The 20,519-nt window shown below is 43.5% G+C and overlaps 1 protein-coding gene across 1 annotated transcript; it reads right to left on the bottom strand.

The window, feature by feature from the left end:
* Positions 1-17,026: 17,026 nt before the first annotated feature.
* On the bottom strand, positions 17,027-18,446 carry LOC126568203 (CCAAT/enhancer-binding protein). Its single transcript, XM_050224645.1, has one exon. It carries the CDS (start codon positions 18,435-18,437, stop codon positions 17,082-17,084), a length of 1,356 nt encoding a protein of 451 aa, XP_050080602.1. The 5' UTR covers positions 18,438-18,446; the 3' UTR covers positions 17,027-17,081.
* Positions 18,447-20,519: the final 2,073 nt, after the last annotated feature.

Genomic DNA, 20,519 nt, shown 5'->3' with positions numbered 1-20,519 from the left:
TTACCCCTATAGATCGAAATAAAACTCCCATCAAACACAGTTTTCAAACAAACTTCTCTTGTTCATGTTTTTGTTGTCATGCTTCACGACAATCCTTGATACGACCCGCTGGAAACTTACTTTTGCATAGATCTTACAGCATTACCACCAATACCAACGAAACGATCACATGATAGACAGGTTTCTTGTGCTTTTCGGTCACCCAACTGACACGGGGGAAAAAGCACGTTCGTGCGAGAATCGTGCGGAGGCGTAGATGAGCGCGTACCGGACCACCAGAATGATGGAAAGGGAAAAGTGCACCGGTCGCTACACAGATACGCGCGTCTGCACAGCATCGTAAAGCCCGTCCGGAATTGAGGTCATCGAAGGAGGAAGGAATGCTGTGAAGGAAATCGTATGGAATGGAAGGTTTTTCTTGTACGTCGTCACTCGGCTCTCTGCACCACCGGGAAACTTCTGGTGGTTCTGGCGGAAGGCTGTAGTCCTGTAGACCCGCGGCTGGATGCTAGTTGGTGGTGAAGGAGGTGATTGTGGTCAAGAATAGGGCGAAAGGTGAATGAAGTTGTCTGTTCGGCGTACGGGAGGTGGCGTCCGTTGCGGCAATCATAAGACAAAGGAGGAAGTGATTGCATCGATCTGAAGTAGTGTACCAGGTCAGTAAACGGATGCGTGATAAACGAGATGAAGGGGTTTTCCAGTTTTGAAACCTGTTGGTTTGAATGTTGACTATGTTTCTGGAAGGGCGTAGAACAGTCGAACTGGCTCAAAAAAAAAAAAAGGAAAATTTACTGCGTACATAATGATAGGAATTTCTGGTGAAGTAGTTAAACATTTGTGTTTATTATTTTCATCTTAATAAACATATCATCCACCAATAATTTATGATTGGTTATGAAATTAAGTAGATGCTATATTAAGTTAGTAATAGTAAGAAATCTCAGTTTGTAATCTTCAAGACTCACATATATCTTGCATCATTTACTTCCTAGAAAATAAGAGAAGTACACGATTAATCAGTAAATTTTAAACTATGCTTTAATGAGCTATAATTGTTATATTTATTGGTTTTTTTTCAGAAGCTGATTCTGATCAATGAAGATTTTAAAAACACTGCGTTCACAACCAAACCACTAACCACTAGCTTTAAATAATCTGCAAAACGAGCTAAAAATGAAACTAAAAGTACTATAATGCGTACGTTGATGCTGCATTTCATGTGGCACGGGATGTAAAGCCGCAAGAAGCAACAAGAGCAGTAGCAGCGACTACAACATCCACAGCAACAAAAGCACAATCATAAGAAGAAAAAAACACCATCCCCCCATTTTTTACACCTCCCGCTAAACAACCCCAATGGCCACTTCCCCGATCATGCATTTCCTTCTCGTTGGGTTTGGAATATAGAGAAGGAATGCAGAAGGGGAGGAAGGCCAAAGGAGTGGTAGGCGAGAAACCCCAAAGACCACTGGCAAACAAAACCCACCTAAAAAAAAAAACAACATACACACACACACTGGGAGTGAACGAGAAACGAGATAGGTCGGTTCGGAACGAAAAAAAGTGGGTCAATTCATTTCCATTACATCGTGACACTAACACTACAGCAGGCACCGATCGCCGTGCTGTTGTTGTTTTGGTAGTTTGCTGTCGCTGTGTTGTGGACGGTTGTAATGGGGTCCCCGAAGCTGAGGGCGAGAAGGGGTTTTCGGGGAGGGTAACGATTTTTACATCGAACCACACACACTCTAACCGAATGCCGCAGTCCTATGCAGTTTTGAGGGACATGAGTGGCATCGAAGCAAGGAAGGTTGTTGAAGGGGAAACTTGTTTTCTTCTATTTTCTTCCTTCTTTTCTAAGCTCTAGGCGTTGCGGTGCTCTTGGCGGGGAGGTATGGCGTACCAAGCTGGGAGCATACAGCATCAGCGTTACATCTCCCGCCAACGTGATTTGCGGACGGTGCAGAAGAAAAGGGGAACAAAAAAGTGAAAACCGTTCTGCCTCACGCGTGAAGATTGACGTGCACGTCGTGATTTCTGCATTAGTGGGTCGGTGGGTGGGTGGGAGGTAGCTTTAAGAAACTCGCATTGATCATTGATTCTTCTCCTGATGGCTGGCGGGCTAAGCAAGGTTACGGGAAAAGAACTTCCTGGTGCCGGGGCTGATGATAGATAGGACATTTTCCCTACTGATCGTTGTGGTTCGTGAGAAGTTTCGTGCCCATGATGCTGTACGGTGCTGTGCTGGGACTGGAATTACAGCTGGCATTGGGGATGGATCACGGGGAACATGTTAAGACATAGAATTTATTGCGCAGCTTATGGGTTTTTCCGTTGTTCCTAAAATAAATAAGAAACTAGGACAAAAGATTTGTTGCAATCAGTTGATCATCATTACATCACCTTTATTATTTTACTCAAAGTCCTATCACAAAGCTATATTCTTATAGCCAACTCGTTCATAAATATATGATCCACTACGTACGCTTGTATCTACGAGACCCACGGAAGACTCGCTACACGTTTCACTTTCTATGATTCATCCGTTGCAGTTCCGAAGCGTCACAGCGGCACCAGAGTGCAGGAGGTGACAATTAGATGCTAGATATTGAGTGACACCCACATGTTTCGACTACGATGCCAACTTCGAGCGACAGCTCGTCTATGATAGCTGGCTGCTAAAATGCGTCATTTAGGAAGGGCACGTCTTCGCGTACAAACCTCTCCAATTATGATGCACCGAGCCTACGTGGATTGTGGGCAACGCGTGGACGCACTAGTCTGTGGGTCGATGAAGCTGCATCGGTCCATATATGAGCCCGTAGACATTCGTGCACCGCGGATGTGTGCGATTCGTGTTGGAGATCGTCTAATGGTGGCTCCACGCATAGCTGGATATCCAGCACAATCGAAACCAGCATCTAACATCCAAACTGCATCACTCGGTGACGTAGGTGTTCCACCGATTGGGTTCTCCCCCCAGATGGATGCTCTGCTGGCTTCCCGGAGATGCACGGCAGGAGACTGACAGCGCTAGCACTAGAATGCGAACACACCTTTGTGCCATCGAAGGCGAAAGTGCCATTGATCGCCCACCGGATGTGCAACCAGAACAACACGGCAAGAAAGGATTTAGGACGTATATTTGTAGACGCAGCGCGAAACTGAAACCCAGATGACAGATGGCTACACGGGTACAGTTTTATAATTGCACCGAAAACCCATGCGTTGGATCGTTCATAATTAACAAATCTCCTGCTGGAAGCGATCCAGACTTAACCTCGAAAAAAGCTGTGTAGACCACACCGGAGCTGATTTACTACTAGGGAGATGCTATAATTTATGATGGCACAATATCTACATCTTGTGAGTCATTGGTATAAGCATGTTCGAAATAAATTAGTCGCATTTGTGCCATTAGACGAAATGAAAAAGATCGTTCCTAATCAACTCAACTGCATCGGCAATCACAAAGCAACCATCAAAGGCTCAAAGTCCCTCTTGAGCCGTGCCAAGGTTGCAAACACACTTTACCGTCCGACCGACCGACTGACCACAGATTCCCGGCTGTGCCGATCATCAAACATTATATAATCCTTCTTTTTTCACGCGAGCGTCTCTTCCTTATCGTAATCGGCTCTACGATAGTTTTCTAAGGCCTTAGAGCTACACCCTTGACGTCGCTACAAGCTCCCAGTTTTCTTATCACGCCAAAAGCCCACGCTCGCTTTCGGGCATGGAACGTGGACAACGTCGGCGGCAGCAGCAGCAGAAAAAAAGTAACAAAATTATCAGCGTAACTAACATTGGCCTACTTACAATGTATGGATGGAAACTTTGAGTCCCTGCTCGTGAGGGACAATCGACAGGGCTCTTGATCTGAAGGAACCCGAGGGACTCGAGCTCCAACCGGACTGGGTGCGTTCACGTCAAGTGGATCGATTGGCCTACTTCAGCGCGACTGCTTGCTGTTGGCGTGCTGCTCCCTGAAGACGCAGCAGACAATATGTTTGCATTGTCTGCATATGTAACCGGTCACCTCGCTCGCGAAGGTTTTATGCTGCACTTGCAGTACGAGATTGAAGTTTGTGCTGCTCCGTTTACAAAAGGGGAGTTCCGTGTTATGGCGTTGTCCGTTCCAGGTCGTAATCAACGTTCGCCGTAGCAGCATATCGTGCGATAAGGGCGTACCTTGGTGGTACGAAGTCAAGTGAGTTTTGTCCCAGCACGTCCCTATCATCACAGTGCCATCACAGCCGCAGACACATGAGGGTTTTGATAGAGGAACAGCGCAAACAGTACGCGTGCGTGATACTTAACCCTACCATCGTGCTGCTGCGCAAACGGTGTGCGACGCTTGTTTGCCCGGTGCTGGTAGAACAGTTCAAACAGCACCGGAAGGGCCTGCACGTTACACCATTAGCCACCTGAGTAACAGATCGATCGATTTATGTGGTTGGGATCTGCTTGACAGGTAACAATTATTCTGAGGTTTTGTAGCAATGCATGACTGTTTACTCTACAATCTTCGTAACGTTTGAAGGCATAAAAATATGTCACTATAGCTTCTCGAGATACTCAAAAAAGTGCATTGAAATGTTTCTTGATTATTCTCCAAGAAACATAACACATGAACTTGAAAATGAAAAACCGATCGATCTACTTTGTTGCTCGGAAAACGGTGATCGATGCAAACACTGCCTGCCGGTAAAACATACGGCATGTGTTGTTTGGCTATGCAAATTGAACCCATTGACAGTGTCAATTCAAATATAGACATTAGCAGTGCCCCAAGAATGCTGGAGCAGGCTGCATTGTGTGTACGAATCATTTGCATCGGAAGCAGAAGTTTGGATTAGCCCCAGCTCCAGATGCTGGATAATTGATAAACAAAGAGAAATGTAGATGCTACTCTTCTATACATGTAAGGTAAAGCAGCTGTAAACTAAGTACATATTTCCTTCTTTTTTCTAAACATCCTTGATTTTATCCTCTTTTACCAATAATATAATAACTAAATTTTGATATTAAAACGACTCAAATGTAAGAGACTTACAGGTTCTCAGAAGAACTTGACTGAAACTGATTTATACTCCTTTTCTCCGTTAAGCATCGATTGCAAGCTATCGTCGTACGTCTCCTTGTGAAAGCCTGGCATCCTTACCACTATGACATCTGGCTGCTCATCACGTCAACATGAGCAGTACTGGATGTTCATCAAAAATGCTGATCCATCACTGAATCTGAAAGCATCCAAAGCTTTATATCAAATCAACCTATCAATCTATACGATCGCATCACTATCCATTTCAAAATTAAAAGAAAAGATCACGATGATCGCGCGCGATGATGCGGCTTGACCTTTAGCAAAGCTGTGCTTATCGACTGGACAACGCTGCCCAGAGACAAGAAGATTTAGGACTTCAAAAAATGCGTACCAAAATAGGCTATCAAGCTTTCGGTGATTGATAGTTTATCTTATTCGATGGTTGCGTCACGTTTATTGAGGTCGTAAAACGCTATTTTAAATTAAAGAAGCTACGCCTTATTAATGCTTATTAAAAGTCTTCCTTAGTTCATTGTTTTTATAAAAGATTTTTATGCGTTCCGTTTTTAATAAATCCCTTTAATAAATTCGTTCCGGAAATAGTTTCAGCCCACCATTAGCTTCGGACCTAACCATAAAGGCACAATCTGCACGATGCACAATTTCCATAAAAGGTTCTTCACTCGCTTGGCGGGATATGCACATCCACAGCCATTCATTCATTTGCGATCATCTCCAAACGTTCTGGTACAAGCGAGGGCCCGACCCACCTACTCGCAGCTTCCTACGGAGCTTCATCAGTGAAGTAAAAAATAAACGTAAACAGCTGCAGCTCACTAGGTAGCAGAAGAGACAAAGCTTAAAAAAATGGTGACAGACACAAGCATCCCCTTACCGTGTTCGTGTGATGTCGTGGATGGCCTAGTTTAACCAGCGGGACCCACCAGAACATCCGAGATATGGCTTTTTAAGTGATTCCGCTCGTTCGACCCGACGCCCCGGCCGCTTGAATCGATTTAAATTTTAATCCCCTTCCCCCCACGGGCCCTAATACCGACCCTTTCCTCTCCTTCAGTAACCCTGAGCTACTGGCGAGAGTTTTGTGGGACGCAGTGCGTACGTGCGTGTGTACCAAAGCGAGTACACCGATGGACCCCTTTCAATAATTCCGTATTCAACCCTGTCCCTTTTTTCGGGACGGAAGTACGGAACCATTTTCAAGGGAAAAAGGACCACAGGAAGAGAGGAGCAGAAGATCACTTGACAAATTTCGGTCCATTCCTAATAAGGTACTGTTTTCTTCCGACAAGATAAAGTGTGTCTCGTACGGTGCTGGATATGATCCATTAGCAGGATTCGCATTACATCTTCTCGGACGGCGAAAAAGCACTCCCTGTCTGATTGCGTGCGTGCGTAACAGGAGAAGACAAATGTACACAAGCTCATCATAAGGTGTCAAACATTATCTGATCCTTCTTGGGACTCCTAGGGCGGGGAGCCGCCGTACGTCGCTGAAGATTCATCCACTGTGTGCGAGGTGCGTCTGGGGTGGCGATCGGTTCACCACCCAAAGCAAACAAACCGGCCGTTGCATTATGTAATGCAGTTTCGAAAGTTTTTTTCTCTCTCTTTTTCCTTCGCTCGAGGTGTGAATGTTGATGGTTTTCGCTTTTCGGTATCCAATTTGGCTTGTGTGGCCACAAGTGACGCATTCGATGCAGTTGGGTCGTTTTCTCGTGCTGAAGAAGCGACACCAACGATTCGAAACGAGGTAGATCTTCTTCGTGGTTTACCTTTGTGGCCCACTCCCGACACTCTCGGTCAGACAAGACGCGGACCCAAACTCGGTGACTCCTCGTGCAGAAGCCTCCGGCTCAGGCTGGCAATCCTCAGCTCGCCAAGCGATAAACTTGTGCATTTTAAAATATAACCCACAATACATTTTCCACCGGCTTGGATGGTCACTATGGGCCGCGGGAAAGGGAATCGCTATTAAAAATCAACGCACGTCCACTCGTCTACCTGGCACTGCTGGCGGTAGTGCGTAGCTATGGCAGACACTACGCACCCGGACCCTAGACTGGTTTATTTTGCGTGTGATTGAATAAAACATGACATAAAAGATGGAACTGATGCGGGAACTCTTGGCGATTCCTAGCTTATAGGTTTCACAGGTCTTCTTACAGATCTTGTAGGCCTATTACCGGAGAGCCTTCCCGAGCGAAGGTACGGTACAGTCGGACATAGCTGAGGAGCTGTGGAGCTGTGCGAGCGATTTGCATAAGGGTGACAAACGTGATAAAAACAAACCTCACCGGTCATCCTACAAACCGAAGTGGACCGTGGCCGACCTTGGAAACCACGGTACTACATCCCAAGTAAAGTTACAAGTAACGAGCAAAGAAATAGAAATCACTTTCCCTTTCCAGATTGTTAACCATTGTGGAACTCGTATTTTTAGCGAGTTCCTGTACTGGTCACTCTTGGACTTCATGTCTCATTTATGCCGTTTCCGATGATCGAAAACGAAAAGATGCTAACAAGTGGCTTTGGTTGGTGACAGCAATTCCGTGCAGAGTTGTCAAGTCATGGGAAGTAGGCTTCATCCTGCTGGAAGATAGTTTGGTTCGAGCAGAAGATTAATGTTGAAGCATTATGTTTTTAAAGGCCAGATCTGCTTGCATAACTTAAAACGACTTACAGTATGATCTTCGAAAATTTCTAGTGAGATTGATTTTATGCGTCGAATTCAAGACGCACTATGGCCCATATTTTGCTTCCTTAACATCATCAGTACATCGCCAACATCGATATTTAAGCGGAACCGTAAGTAAAGAGTGACTGCAGTTGGGAGCGTGGCGTGACCTACTTTTCGGTCAACTCGGTGCACAGTTTTTGTTTTTGAGGCCTCCACTTCAGAACGTTGGCTGAGGCCAAAACCAGAACCTTTCGCATTTTAGGAGGTTAACAACGGGATCGCCTCCTCTCGCCTTCACTATCTTACTAACAGCAAGGGCTGCTCCGGCCCTTCCCCCGTTTTCCTTTCACTGTGTTCTACGTCTTATCACGCCGCAAGCCATCAAGTAGTTGTCCAGGCCCTACGAATACATCTCACTGCACAGTGGGTATCGCATAAGAAATGTTGAGATAAATTCTAATGATCTAATAGTGGATGTCGGAGTTTATCTTGCATAATGGCATAGTTTTTGGTCGCAAGATCGGTTTGATAATTATTGTTTCCCTATATTAAATCCTAATCAGAATCCTTTCATTCGTCAACAAAATTTTGAGAAAGAAATTGATTACAACATTTGATAACATTTAATCAATTTTTTCTCCAAATTTAACGCCCTTTTCCAGTTCTTCATCACCCATTGTGCACCGTACCATCGAAATAGAAGCAGAACGACTCCAAAAAAAGGCCGCACACTTAACGCATAACGCACTGGTCAAGTGCATAATTCATTTCGGGAGGTTTTTTTCTTCTAGCTGCTGCTTCTTCTTTACTCGTTGATGGGTTTCCCTTAAATGTATGGTACACCAGCAGAGACTGACACTTACAAACACGAAGACAAATCGACGAGCGCAAACATAAATTCCTTCCGTGCCACACCCGACCACAGCTGAGGAAGGCCGTCCGTCTTGAGGGGAGATAGTGATACAGAGAGGGATAGAAAAGAGTAGTATTTCGAACACTATGTTTCGAGGAACGTGTTCTAGTTTTGGTGCTTTTTTTTCTTCTTCTCAACCACCCAAAAAAACACACACAAACCAACCCTAGAAGCTGCCAGAACCGTGGTGGAGCGTCTTCACATTTTAACAACGCCTGATGCCTGCGCGATGTCGGTGTATGGGTGAAGGGCTCGATCACTTTTGCTTTCGTTTGTCTGTGTTGGGTTTGCGTCTAAGCAATAGTAGGCCCAACCAATTCGGCCCAACACCACCCTCGTTTGCTGTGTTTCTTTTTGGTTTTGCTCGTTGTTGGCCCTTTTGCGTAGGGCTCTCTTCTTTGTCTTTGATTTGATATTGCGTCTTCTCTTTTCCACCCATCGGGCGCGATCGTTGCCATTTAGGTTTGGATCTGATCTATACCGGTCTGCGCATCATCGAAAGGGAAGTTTTTTTTTTGGTCCTCTTGGTGAGAACGGGCTAGCGGGAAGGGCTGCCTCCTCTTTATGTCTTCTCCTCATCTCCCTTCGTTCCCGTGAGACAATCACCCTTATCTTGGGTGGGATTGTTTTTTTTTTCTGACTTGGTTTAGTTTCCACCTTTCCAACCCAACTTCAAACACTAACACCACTATGGGGCGATCGCTCTGCCCCGATTCCTCGAGCCCTCTCTCTATGTCTCCCCTTCTCACTCCGGTTGTCTCCATTACACCTCCATAGGGCATGGTTTGAAGTAGGTTCGTTTTAAATAGTTTTGACCTATTTTTGCTTTCTTCAGATGCGTGGTTTGTTATGCTTATGTTGGTGCCGCACCAGTTCTTTTTTTTTCGGTGGTCTTCTGTTCGCATCATCGGATGTTTGTGCTGCAGAAGAATGCAGCAGTTACTCATTGTGCGGTGAAGGGATATTGGTGCATTTTTTTTTTTCGTCTTTCGGGGGTTTAGAATAAAGATTTTGAGTCAAAGAATGATTGGTGGGAGTTGCATGTTGAATTTGGTAGAAATTTAAGAAAATATTTCGAGGATTTTGATGCAAAACTGTATCAAATCTTTATCAAGAATTCTACAAAAAAATAATAATAAAGATTTTATAAATTGTTTAAGAGTTTGAGGAATATTATACTCCTTCTATTTGCAAAAAAACGATGTAAGTGATCATTTAATCACTATATTTCACACCAACATACATTAATTGCGGATCCGTACGGTCGTTGGCACCTTCGCCAAATGTTTAGCAGTTCAAGGTTACTGCTATCAGCGGTACTGACATCCGCGTTCGAACGCACGGCAAGGAGCAAAGGTGAGAGATGCAGCGAAATCGTTACCAAGGGGAATATGAAAGCACTGCAAACTGCATCACTGCAGCAGTTTGCTAATTGGTCCGATCAAACCAGGGGTCCATCCAACGAACGGTGCCAGCATTAGTAAAAGAGAAAGAAATTTAGTGATAAAGCAAAGCACTCAAATTACACTGCGATGAATAAACAACGACAGCAATTCGGGATGATCTTTTTCAGTCAATTCGGTGTTGAACATCATTATTATGCGTTTATGTACCTTATCATCCTATTTGAAGTGATTAAAAAAAAAACAACATAAAAAACAGGAAGGTTTGATAGGAAAAAAGCAATCGTGTGAAGTAACTGGAATGAAAGAATAACAGAATTTGGCAGCACCTGGGTCATGGTTTTATTGTAAATATTGCATAAAAAGAGTAAAACAATATAACGCTTTATTGCTAAGGTTATGACTCGAGCGCTTTCGGTTTCGATTTTTATTTAGTGCACACCTATCGGTCGGTTTTCCGTGGACTACAAGTCAGGCTGGTACTTTAGGAGCAAATCTCCAGTCAAAAAGTGAATTAAACCAACCAATTTAAGCAACGAGTGTTATTAGAATCTTTCAGATAATTGGTTTATGAAATTTATTGAACATAGAGCAAAACCAACGGATTGAAGCAAAAGAATATTTGCTAATTATTATGTTTGAATAATATGGTTAGTCATGTAGATAAATAAAGCAGGGATAGAGGGTGACACCTTTGCTGTTTTTCACATGACAGGACTAGGGATTTAAATCCCAACCGGACTGTTCCCTCGTCGTAAGGGTTGACTATCCTAATACGGGGTACCAACAAGTTGACGACCACACCGGTCCTAACAGGTCGAGAATCCACGACGAAGGAGAAGATAGTGAGCAAATTTGACCTATTATTTACTTAATCTAAATTTTTAACTTCAAACAGTTAGAATTCAATAGCAATGAGCGAGGGGACAAATTTGTAAATAATACGCAGACATTTAATCATTCTTTAAAATGTCCATTTGTTATAAAAGATTGATCGTAGTTTTATGGAGAAATTTTACACATCTTGAGAAGTTCAGCCTTCTGCGTGGACTGTTTTTCATGTTAAATTTATACGAGCATCCGTCCGGTAGTAGGAAATCTTGACAAATGATCCATTTCCACAGCTACGACACGGTTTCCCGTGGCCGATTATCAACACATAATATTTTAACACCTTTCTTTCGTGTCTGTCACCTCATTTTCTCCGCACAGCCTTGTAAACAAAATTATTAATTAATGGAACAAATTTTTCCGTCCTGACCGGAAACAATTCGATTCAAATTTCGGCTCAAATTCGGTTCGGCACTGCAACAGGAAGTTCAGATCGGCGATTCTCAGTAGAACAAACGAGTATCTTCATAGGGCGCCTCCCACCAAAAACACATGTGTTCTACTAAGCACTGGAGCACGAGATCATAAGATAGGGTGGTGAATTTAGCACGCAGCAGTAAAAAGAAAAGTACCTCCCAAAACATGGGAAGAAAAAAATCGGTCAGAAAGGAACTGAACCAAACGTTGCGCTCTGCTTGGCCAGGTTTCCGCCTAGCCGAACCGAACAGCAGAACCGAACCGGTGTGCTAAGAATAGAATTTAGGTCCCGAATCCGGTCAAACCGGCCAGCCCTGCACGAGGGAAGCCAGAACGCAACATAAAAAATGCATCCGGCTGCATCCGGCAGTAGGTCAGTAGTGTGCCAGCGTGAAGAAATGATTAGGAGCGTGGAACGCAGGCGGAGTTGGAGTGCGTACCTTGCAAGATAGTACACTTTCTATTTATCATTTGCACGATGCGGTGTGCACAGGACAGTGATGCCTGAGCGTTCATTTGTTTGTGTATAATATGCGTACTTCCCAAGACGCAAGACAAATGGACGTACACACCTTGCAGCGGAACCCGAAAAAGGTTCCTGAAGGGCTGCGGAAGGTCATTTTATAAATAATTCCGTCCTCCGATGTGCAGCGCGCTCGTGCTTGTGTGTGTGTGTGTATTTCGAACGCATCATGCAGCTGTGATGTGTGTGAGGTTTTTTGATTGACCGGTGCATTAAATGCAAAACTCATGCGTTACTTCTTGTTGGGTGAGAGCGAGCAAGAGAGGGAGAGAGAGAGAGAGAGAGAAATAAAAAGAAGAAAACAAAACTAAAACCATCAATACGGCGGAAGTTATGCTGTCCGAGAGACACTATTTCGCCTTTATTTGTTTTGTGTCTTTTTTTTTTTCGTAATTCCAAAACCTTCCCCAGCGCATTGTGTGGCCCTGCCATTGTCAAACTTCCCGCGATGGTCAGGCGGGTGCGAGAGTGAAAGTTTTTTTTTCGGCCCCAAGTAATCCGGAAACAGTTTCAGTTAAAAAAAAAAGCGTAGAAGTAAAACCAAACATAAATGAAGTGTTGTTGGGCGGTTTGTACGTTTGGTTTTGGCGGGCTGACGGGTTAACTGTCACGTTGATAAACCGATCGAGTTACACGTGTGTTTGTTACGATCGTGTGAACGACATGCTACGAGCTAGCGAGCATTAGTTTTACGATCTTTTCTTTCCTTCTTTATGGCTTACAGTGTTTGATTTAATGTTCTTTACCGTTTATTTGTATTGTTTTGGAAGTTGATCATTGATCGCATCTATACAGGGGTTTGAGCATAATAAAATTTGGTTAAAATTTAAACTGCAAATTTAAAATCTAGCTTAAGAGAAACACTTTCACGAAATAGAGTTAGAATCATTTTAATTATCTATTTGTATCAATAAAAAAATGAAAATATAGATCTTTGTTCGTTTATCAATACGATAACGATGGTGTGTTGGGGTTTTTTTTTCAAAACTATTTCCTTCTTTTTGATTATTTTTAATAAAAACATAGAATTTTTGCTTTATTTTGATGTATAAATGAAGGAAAAAGGAATTCTTATTCACAAAGATATTTGTGCAAAATATATATGGAGGAAATGCCCCGTAATTCTAGTTTATATAAATAGTCATCAAATGCGGTGTTGTCGATATGGCGCAAGCTGTCATACTTAAAATAATCATTAAAAAAAATGTGCAAAAGAAAATTAAATTGGATGCGATTCATTCTCTAAGCTACAGTTAATTAAAAAATACGAAAATTCAAAACTTGTGAAATATTATTGTGTTTGGTGTCAAAATAAAAATAATTTAACTACCAAAATTAATCTCGTTTACCATCATTATTTCCTAGCATTAATAATTTGATTTTATGTTATATTAAACAAGTACATATAATAACATAATAAATACATATCTATCCAATATTATCAAACCATCATTGAAACGATCATCACATAACACCCAAAAGAAAGGCAATTCACACCAAGCCTTTCTTACCTTACTCACATCGCTGTCTTCCCAATATCTTTCTCCCATCACTTAAGTAAGTAGCTCAAGTTCAGCCCACTTTCACCCACCGGCGCGAGGTTTGAGCAAGGAAGGGAAACATTTATTCGCCGTTGTCTCGCTTTTATAGTGGATTTCGCAATCGGTAATAGTTAGCATTCGCACATCAACTATGAACCTCGCAATTTTTTCTGGGTGCGACCTCCATCATTCAGCAATCTTGTTCTGCTTTGATGTGGCGAAAATGTTCCTCTCTTAACACGTTCACCATGCCGAGGGTCTCCCGTTGGGTACGCTTCATTTACAATCCACTGTCAAGCGCGGCTATCACTCCCTGGGCCAGCAGTCAAAGCGTGTGTGACAGTGCCAACTAGAAGGGCCACGCCAGCAGGCCTTCTAAATGGTCGACCGAACTAAATTTCCCTTCCAATGGTCAGCAAACACTACCGTGAGCGTGCCAGAACGATGGCTCACGTTAAAGGAAGCTCTGATATGTTGGTGACATGTTTCGTTTCGCATCCTTCACCATCTCGTGGGTTTGGATTTACATTAAACTATGAAAATAGAGATAAATTTCACACCAGGCAACGAACGAGCTTGGTGGTTGTGTCGGGAAAGAGAGTAATCATTTTTGACCCCACCAATTTTCTATATCTGGCACCCGTATTACTGGCGCGCATCCAAAATCCTCAAACTGTTGGGTCTATTGTTTGCTGTGAGGTTTTTTTCCCCCCGCTCTTAGTGTCGGTAGATAGGTATTGTGTTTCTTTCCACTTGGCGCGATTAACTGTGGCGCACTTATTCTCGCACCGCATGTGTCGGACCATTTGTTCAATCAGTTAGACATAAAACGGTCATACTTTTGCATTTTTTGCTTGTTTTTGCGAATGAAGGGTTGAAGGTGAATTTTTATTCGTCTCAGTATATTAAGGCGTTTAATGTTAAAATAGAGGAAACTAAACAAACGAGGAAGTACTTGACGCGGACGATTAATAAGAGCATATAAACAGCGTTAAGTAGATGTGATATAGAATTGCAGCTAAACAGAAAAAGGAGGATTCAAACATTTCAGAACGAATGAATTAATAAGCTGTAGGTTTTGATATTTTAAATGAGTTTATTACATTTATTCAGCCCGTGTTTATGTAGATTTTCGATCGATTACTATTCAGCTAACAACAAGGGAGTTTGTATTACCATCACAAGCTGAGAAGAAAGGTGGTGTGTTTACAGGTTTACAGGATGTATACAATTCACTATCATTTATTTATCAGAGACCGTTTGACGCACTGTTTTGCACTGCTGCCGTGTTTTTGTTTTCTTAATTTTATCCTACATACGCTTTCCGTAATAAGACTTTTGAACTGGGTGAAATTAATTTATTTTACACAAAATTTTCACTGCAATGGAATAGTGTGTCCAATGATGATCGAGAATGTGTTTCGCAAACAAAAAAAAAAAAACAAAACTTTAATCAACGAATTAAATTAGAAAGAAAGAAAAAATCATAACAATCCGATGAGCGCGTATAAATTTTAGCAAACGAATGTCTGTGTGATTTTGTCTATCATATTTTACGTGCAGGAGCTTCCATTCGAATGGATTGCGTATTATTATCTACCTGGTAACTTAACGTTTCGATTCGTAGGACGCTCACTTAGCAACACTTTAACACATTTCCATCCGTTATTTTCTTCATAATTTATCTTCGGTTTCATTACGGTCTTGCGCTGCGATTGCGTAGCTTTCTTCTTCATCCACGGCGCGAACCTTCGCAACGACAAGTGACTTCCTCTTTCACTTTCATTTCGCATTGGGAGCGCAACTCCGGTTTTAAATATTCAACCCCAACGCCTTACTTATCGACTTGGTTTTGATTTTTCATTGCTTCATTGTTTCATATTTCTCGAGCCATCCGAACCCGGTTACCCGATTTAGTTGGTTAGAACCATCGGTGGTGCGTTGTATCACCCTCATATTCTAATCGACTACTAGAATGATGTCAGAGACCTACTGATTCCTTCGCTTCAGTATGCAGAGTTTTTTTTTTGTGCGTACAGAGTGGTTGGTAACGATATTACTCTATCGATAAGCAGGTTACGTTTTTTGGGGTTGTGCGGTTGGTTTGCTATTTACATTACTGGTACTAAGCTTTTCTACTGCCCTGATTGGAGTATGAGTGTGGTGGGGGTGGGGGGTGGGGGGTGGGGGGGTTTTGCATGTGAAGAAAAACAACAAAGTTTGCAAACGATGTCTTTTTTAAGTTAAAGAAAATAGAGATGAGAGTAAAAGATAAGAAAATGAATGATATGATAGAACAGACGAGAAAGCAATAGAAAGAAGCAAAATGATGTATTAGAACCAAAGAAGGAAAGAAAAAGTTTCCAAAGAAATGAAGAGCCAATGGTAAAGAAAGAGAGCGTTTTTGTTCCGAAAAAGAAATTTAACAGCGGAGAGGAAAATTACGATTTTAGAATGATAAAGACAATAGAATTTTTTTCGAAGAGAAGTAAAATATGAGTGGCTAAAATAGAAGAAAAAATAAATAGTGAAAACAAATAAAGGAAAGTTTTGAAAATAGAGTAAATAAATTAAAACAGAAGAAAAGGAAGAACATAGCATGCAGGAAAATCAGGAAAAATTAACTACTTTAAAAAGAGGAGTTTAGCAGAAGAGCCATAGAAACGTCAGTCTTACAAGGATTATTTATAGTTTGAATAGATCCATAACCAAATAGAAAAGAGAAAAATAGAAAGGGGGAAAAAAAGTAAAAGAACAAAAAAAGGGTGTGCACAGAAGACGAATGTGAAAAATATGAATGATGAAAAAAGATGTAACAAATGAACCAGAAAAAAAAGTAACAATGATAAACGAGCAAGGAAACAATTCTATCAAGTCTTGTCAAACAGCTGTCCCACGGTGTGTATGAATCTTTGTGCAGTTCTTAAGTAAGTAAGAGTCGTACGGTTTTCGTCGTTCATCATCATCCTCCAGGTTATTATTCTAAATCGTCCCCACCTTTTTGTATTACCCTTGTCCTTCCTCACTATTGGCAGCGCACTTTACACACCGCATACAATTATAATAACATTAATAACATAGCAAATAAACACAAATATCTCTTAAACACTATGTACAGGTATTTAAGTTCCTTCGAGCGCGATTCTCGTCACACGCCCATTGCGCTCGACTTGCCCGTCACACAGTGCATGTGACGTTATCGACGATAACTCGTAGCTGCCCTGGCCAGACTAAATCGCTTTCCTTTCCTTCGAAGCATTCGTGTTCTTCCTGTTCGTCCGCGTTCGCGTTGTCTGCGTGTCTAGGTTGGCTCGATTCTTCCAATGCTTTGGGGAAGGAAGAATGCGGAGTCTCTGTTGTCTTTGGTTCGTGATACAAAACGCCAAACGGAACGTCAGTGAAGAAAGTCCTTTTTACAGCTTCAGGACGTAGCTTGCATAGGGGTAGAAAACGATTCACTTCCCGATAGATGGCTCGATCACCTCGACTGCGTAAGGCTATTTGGGGAAAAGTGAGATGAAACCCTGCAGAAGACGATCGAGCCCCTTGATCGGACAACGGTGGAGGAAAGTTCTCTTGGTGGGCAGCAAATACACGCGCACACACTCATATTTACAGCGTAGACATCACGGTAACGGACACTACCGATCACATGTGGTCGCCCATGTTGGACAGGTTAAGCGCACTGCGACAGATCTGATTGATCTCCGGATTGCTGTGGTTCATCAGGTGCATGTACAGCTGCTTGTACAGTGCAATCTCGTTGTTTTTCTCCTCGATCTTGCGTATCAGCACATCCTTCTCCTTCAGCAGGGTTTTCACCTTCTCCTCCACCTCGCGCGACCGTACCTTCGCCTTTTCGCGCGACTTCCGAACGGCAATGTTGTTGCGTTCCCGTCGCCTCCGATACTCGTCCGTGCCCTTGTCGACGATTTTTTGCTGCGTTTTGCGACCAACGTGTGGTAGCATTTTGCTGTGTTTGGTAAGGTTCGCCAGGTGTGCTGCTCCGGATAGGTGGGGTAAGGCCTGGTGATGTAGGACGGTGGCTGGTGTTAGGCTGGAGAAGCTGTTGCCGTTACCGTTGGTGACGTAGTTTGGTGTTGTACCGCCGGCGGAACCTAACGTACCGGACACACCGTTTGGTGTCGCTCCTCCACCGCCAGCTGTGCCACCGCCCGACCCCGGTAGTCCCTGGTAACCGTTAATGGTGCCCATAAACTGAGCACCACCGGAAGCTCCATTGGCGAGCAGTTGTCGGCGATATTCGTTCGGATCGACAGGTTCCTCCTTAATGTTGGCCGAGTCGGCAGAGGATCCAACGGAACTGTTCTCATCACTGGAGGTACTTCCGTAAGCTGCCCCGGTATGTACGGGTTGGGGCATGTATGCCAACGATCGCTGGTAACTGTTGCCACCGTTCGTGTGCTGGGAGAGGCGTGCCTGTTGCAGTTGGAGAGCCTTCGCGGCGGCCGTCTGCACCAACGGATTTGCCATCGTACCGTTCGTGCTGCCGACCGTGACCATCTCGGTGAAGATACCGAGCGCTTCCGGGTCACGGAACTGGTCGTCAATTAGGTGCTGCAGGTCGAGCGAGATCTCCTGTGACGTTAGCTCGTCTAGCTCGGACTGGGAGTACTGGATTTGTTGTAGCATCTGCTTCGACAGCAGGTTCCCGTTGGACAGCAAGCCCGACGCCCCATTGCTTGGAAGCTGGCCAAGTTGGACCTGTTGCTGCTGTTGGGTCTGTTGCTGGACTTGCTGCTGGACCTGCTGCTGAACCTGCTGCACTTGTTGCTGGGACTGCTGGTGCTGCTGCTGTTGCTGCTGCTGCTTGAGCGCCAGCGTGTTCTGATTAATCGCCGTCGGAGAGTTGTTGTTGGTCGGCGAGGCCCCGTTGGCCGTGCCGTTCGTACCGTTCACATTATTGTTCGCGGCCATCGTTAGCTTCTTGATATCACTGCGCACTTGGATTTGATTCGTATCGTACATTTGAGGCGATTCCATATTTTTGCAACAATTATTCACTTGTTTGGCTGTCAGAGGGGACACATATAGGGGAAACAGAGAAACACCACTAGATATCGATCACATACACTCACTAGAGGCTCGTTGAAGGCTAGGAATAGGATGACGATAAAGCCTTGCTGGTTTGTTTCTTCTTATTGAACACACGCACAAACACACTCGAAATATTGCACAGATACTATTTCTCTTCACTTATAAATTGCACACCTATCACAGCGTCAACATTTCTTCCCGTATTGCACCTTGTGTAACACTCGCAGTCCTTTTTTTGCAAGATATTCACACCACAAGAACAACTGTGTCCAGTTTGTTCAACGCTCACTGCACGGCCGGAATCGTGAACGCAATAAACTTTCATAAAGTATACACTTGCTCAAACTTTCGCATCACTGTCCTCATTTGTTGTAGATCCAGAAGTAGAAATAATCCATGATTCAACCGGTTGTAACGTGTTCCATCTTGTAACACAGTCCACAGTCCACACCAGTGTTACCGATCCTGACAGCGAACATCAAGGATGCATTAAGCTGGCACCAATAATCGAAAAATTTCGATGAAACCAGAAGCAAAAAATCAAAACACTCGAAAAAGCGCGGAAAATTCTAGCCCGAAGTAAACAGATGTAGCCAGCCAGCGGCGCGTGCTGAGCTGCTTGTTTTGTTTTGCCCGTTGCGTGTATTTTTTTATTTTTTTGGTTTCTTCTTTTTGCGAAAGATGTTGGTGGACGGTACACTTTCTTAAGACTGAAGTCTTAAGACTATGATGCAACTTGTTATATATTAACAAACTGCTTCTTTCGCGCTGCCTTATGCGCTCGCTTTCTCGCACACTCACTCACTCGCACGCGGTCGGTTTTTTTTTCTCGCTCTTTCGCTTCTCACTCTTTCTCTCACTCTCACTGTGTGACTTTCCCGCTTAGTAGTCCGCGGGTAGTGGTAGTAGCAATAGTAGGGTAGGGGGTCACTTCGCTGGGGGTGATTCCAAAATGTCCCGATTCAACTTTTCCTCCTTCCCTTCGTTTACTACCAGCTCAGCTCTCACTCTCACTTCGGGTATTGCTTCGTTTTTTTTTTTTTTATTGCGTGGGCTTTTCACGCTCGCAGATCGAACGAACGAATTCCGGGGGGATCGTCGTTTGCCGACGATGATTGTAACCCGAAACAGTTTGGCCAGTTACTACGTACTTCCCTGAATTGGGGAGCCTGTGTGTTGCGCGCGCAGCAGCAGCAGCGTGTGCGATCGGTTGCGCTGTTTGAACGAGAGTGAGCCAACAGCGGTGTAGCAACACGACTATCACTCCACTCGCGGTTGGACCACACAACACCAACCGCCGGTCGGTCGGTCCGCACACACGCTCCGAACCCCACAAAAATCATCCCCCAACAGCAACGGGTGGACGCACACATTCGCTCATTCGCGAGTGTTCTCTCGCTCTTTCGCGCTCTCGCTCTCACTTACCCTTTTTGTTAAGGGTGGACGGGCTAATCTCATCGTGAGCTGCATCGCGCTGGTGGGAAAGTTAACCACGGGTCCAGCGTCCTCCGCACAGTTGGAGGAAAAAGGTGAACAAAACTGATACTTAATTTTAAATTTTATACTAAAAACCCTAATGAAAGCTAATGAAAGAGAAATTTTGAAGCTTTTGTAACAGAATAGCTACGCGAAAAAACTGGTAATGAAAATAAAGCTACTAAAAATAACTCAATCGATAAAATCTTACTCGAATTCTACGGTAAAGATGACTCTTTGTCATTTGATCATAAAATCTGTTGGTCTCGATGACGTTTCCAAAATATTTTATAAAAAAAAAACATCTTCAGCTGCTCAATTTCTCATCTGACATCTCCGAAATGGATGTTGAGTGTAGTAAAACAATGTTAGTCCTGTCCAAGATATTTTTCACCACTTGAAAGGACTACTCTTAGACGAAAACCATCAGTCAATAAACCTTCGGGTTTTCTCGTCAATTTTCGCTTTATTTTTCTTTCTCACGAAACACTTTTTGATACCTGAAATCTTTTTCATATCAGATTATTTCATTGCTCTCGTTTCCATTATCAC

This window comes from Anopheles maculipalpis, chromosome 2RL (assembly GCF_943734695.1).
Source record: "Anopheles maculipalpis chromosome 2RL, idAnoMacuDA_375_x, whole genome shotgun sequence".
NCBI lineage: Eukaryota > Metazoa > Arthropoda > Insecta > Diptera > Culicidae > Anopheles > Anopheles maculipalpis.
Note: the sequence above shows the minus strand (reverse complement) of the source record. Positions and strands in the feature narration are given on the sequence as shown.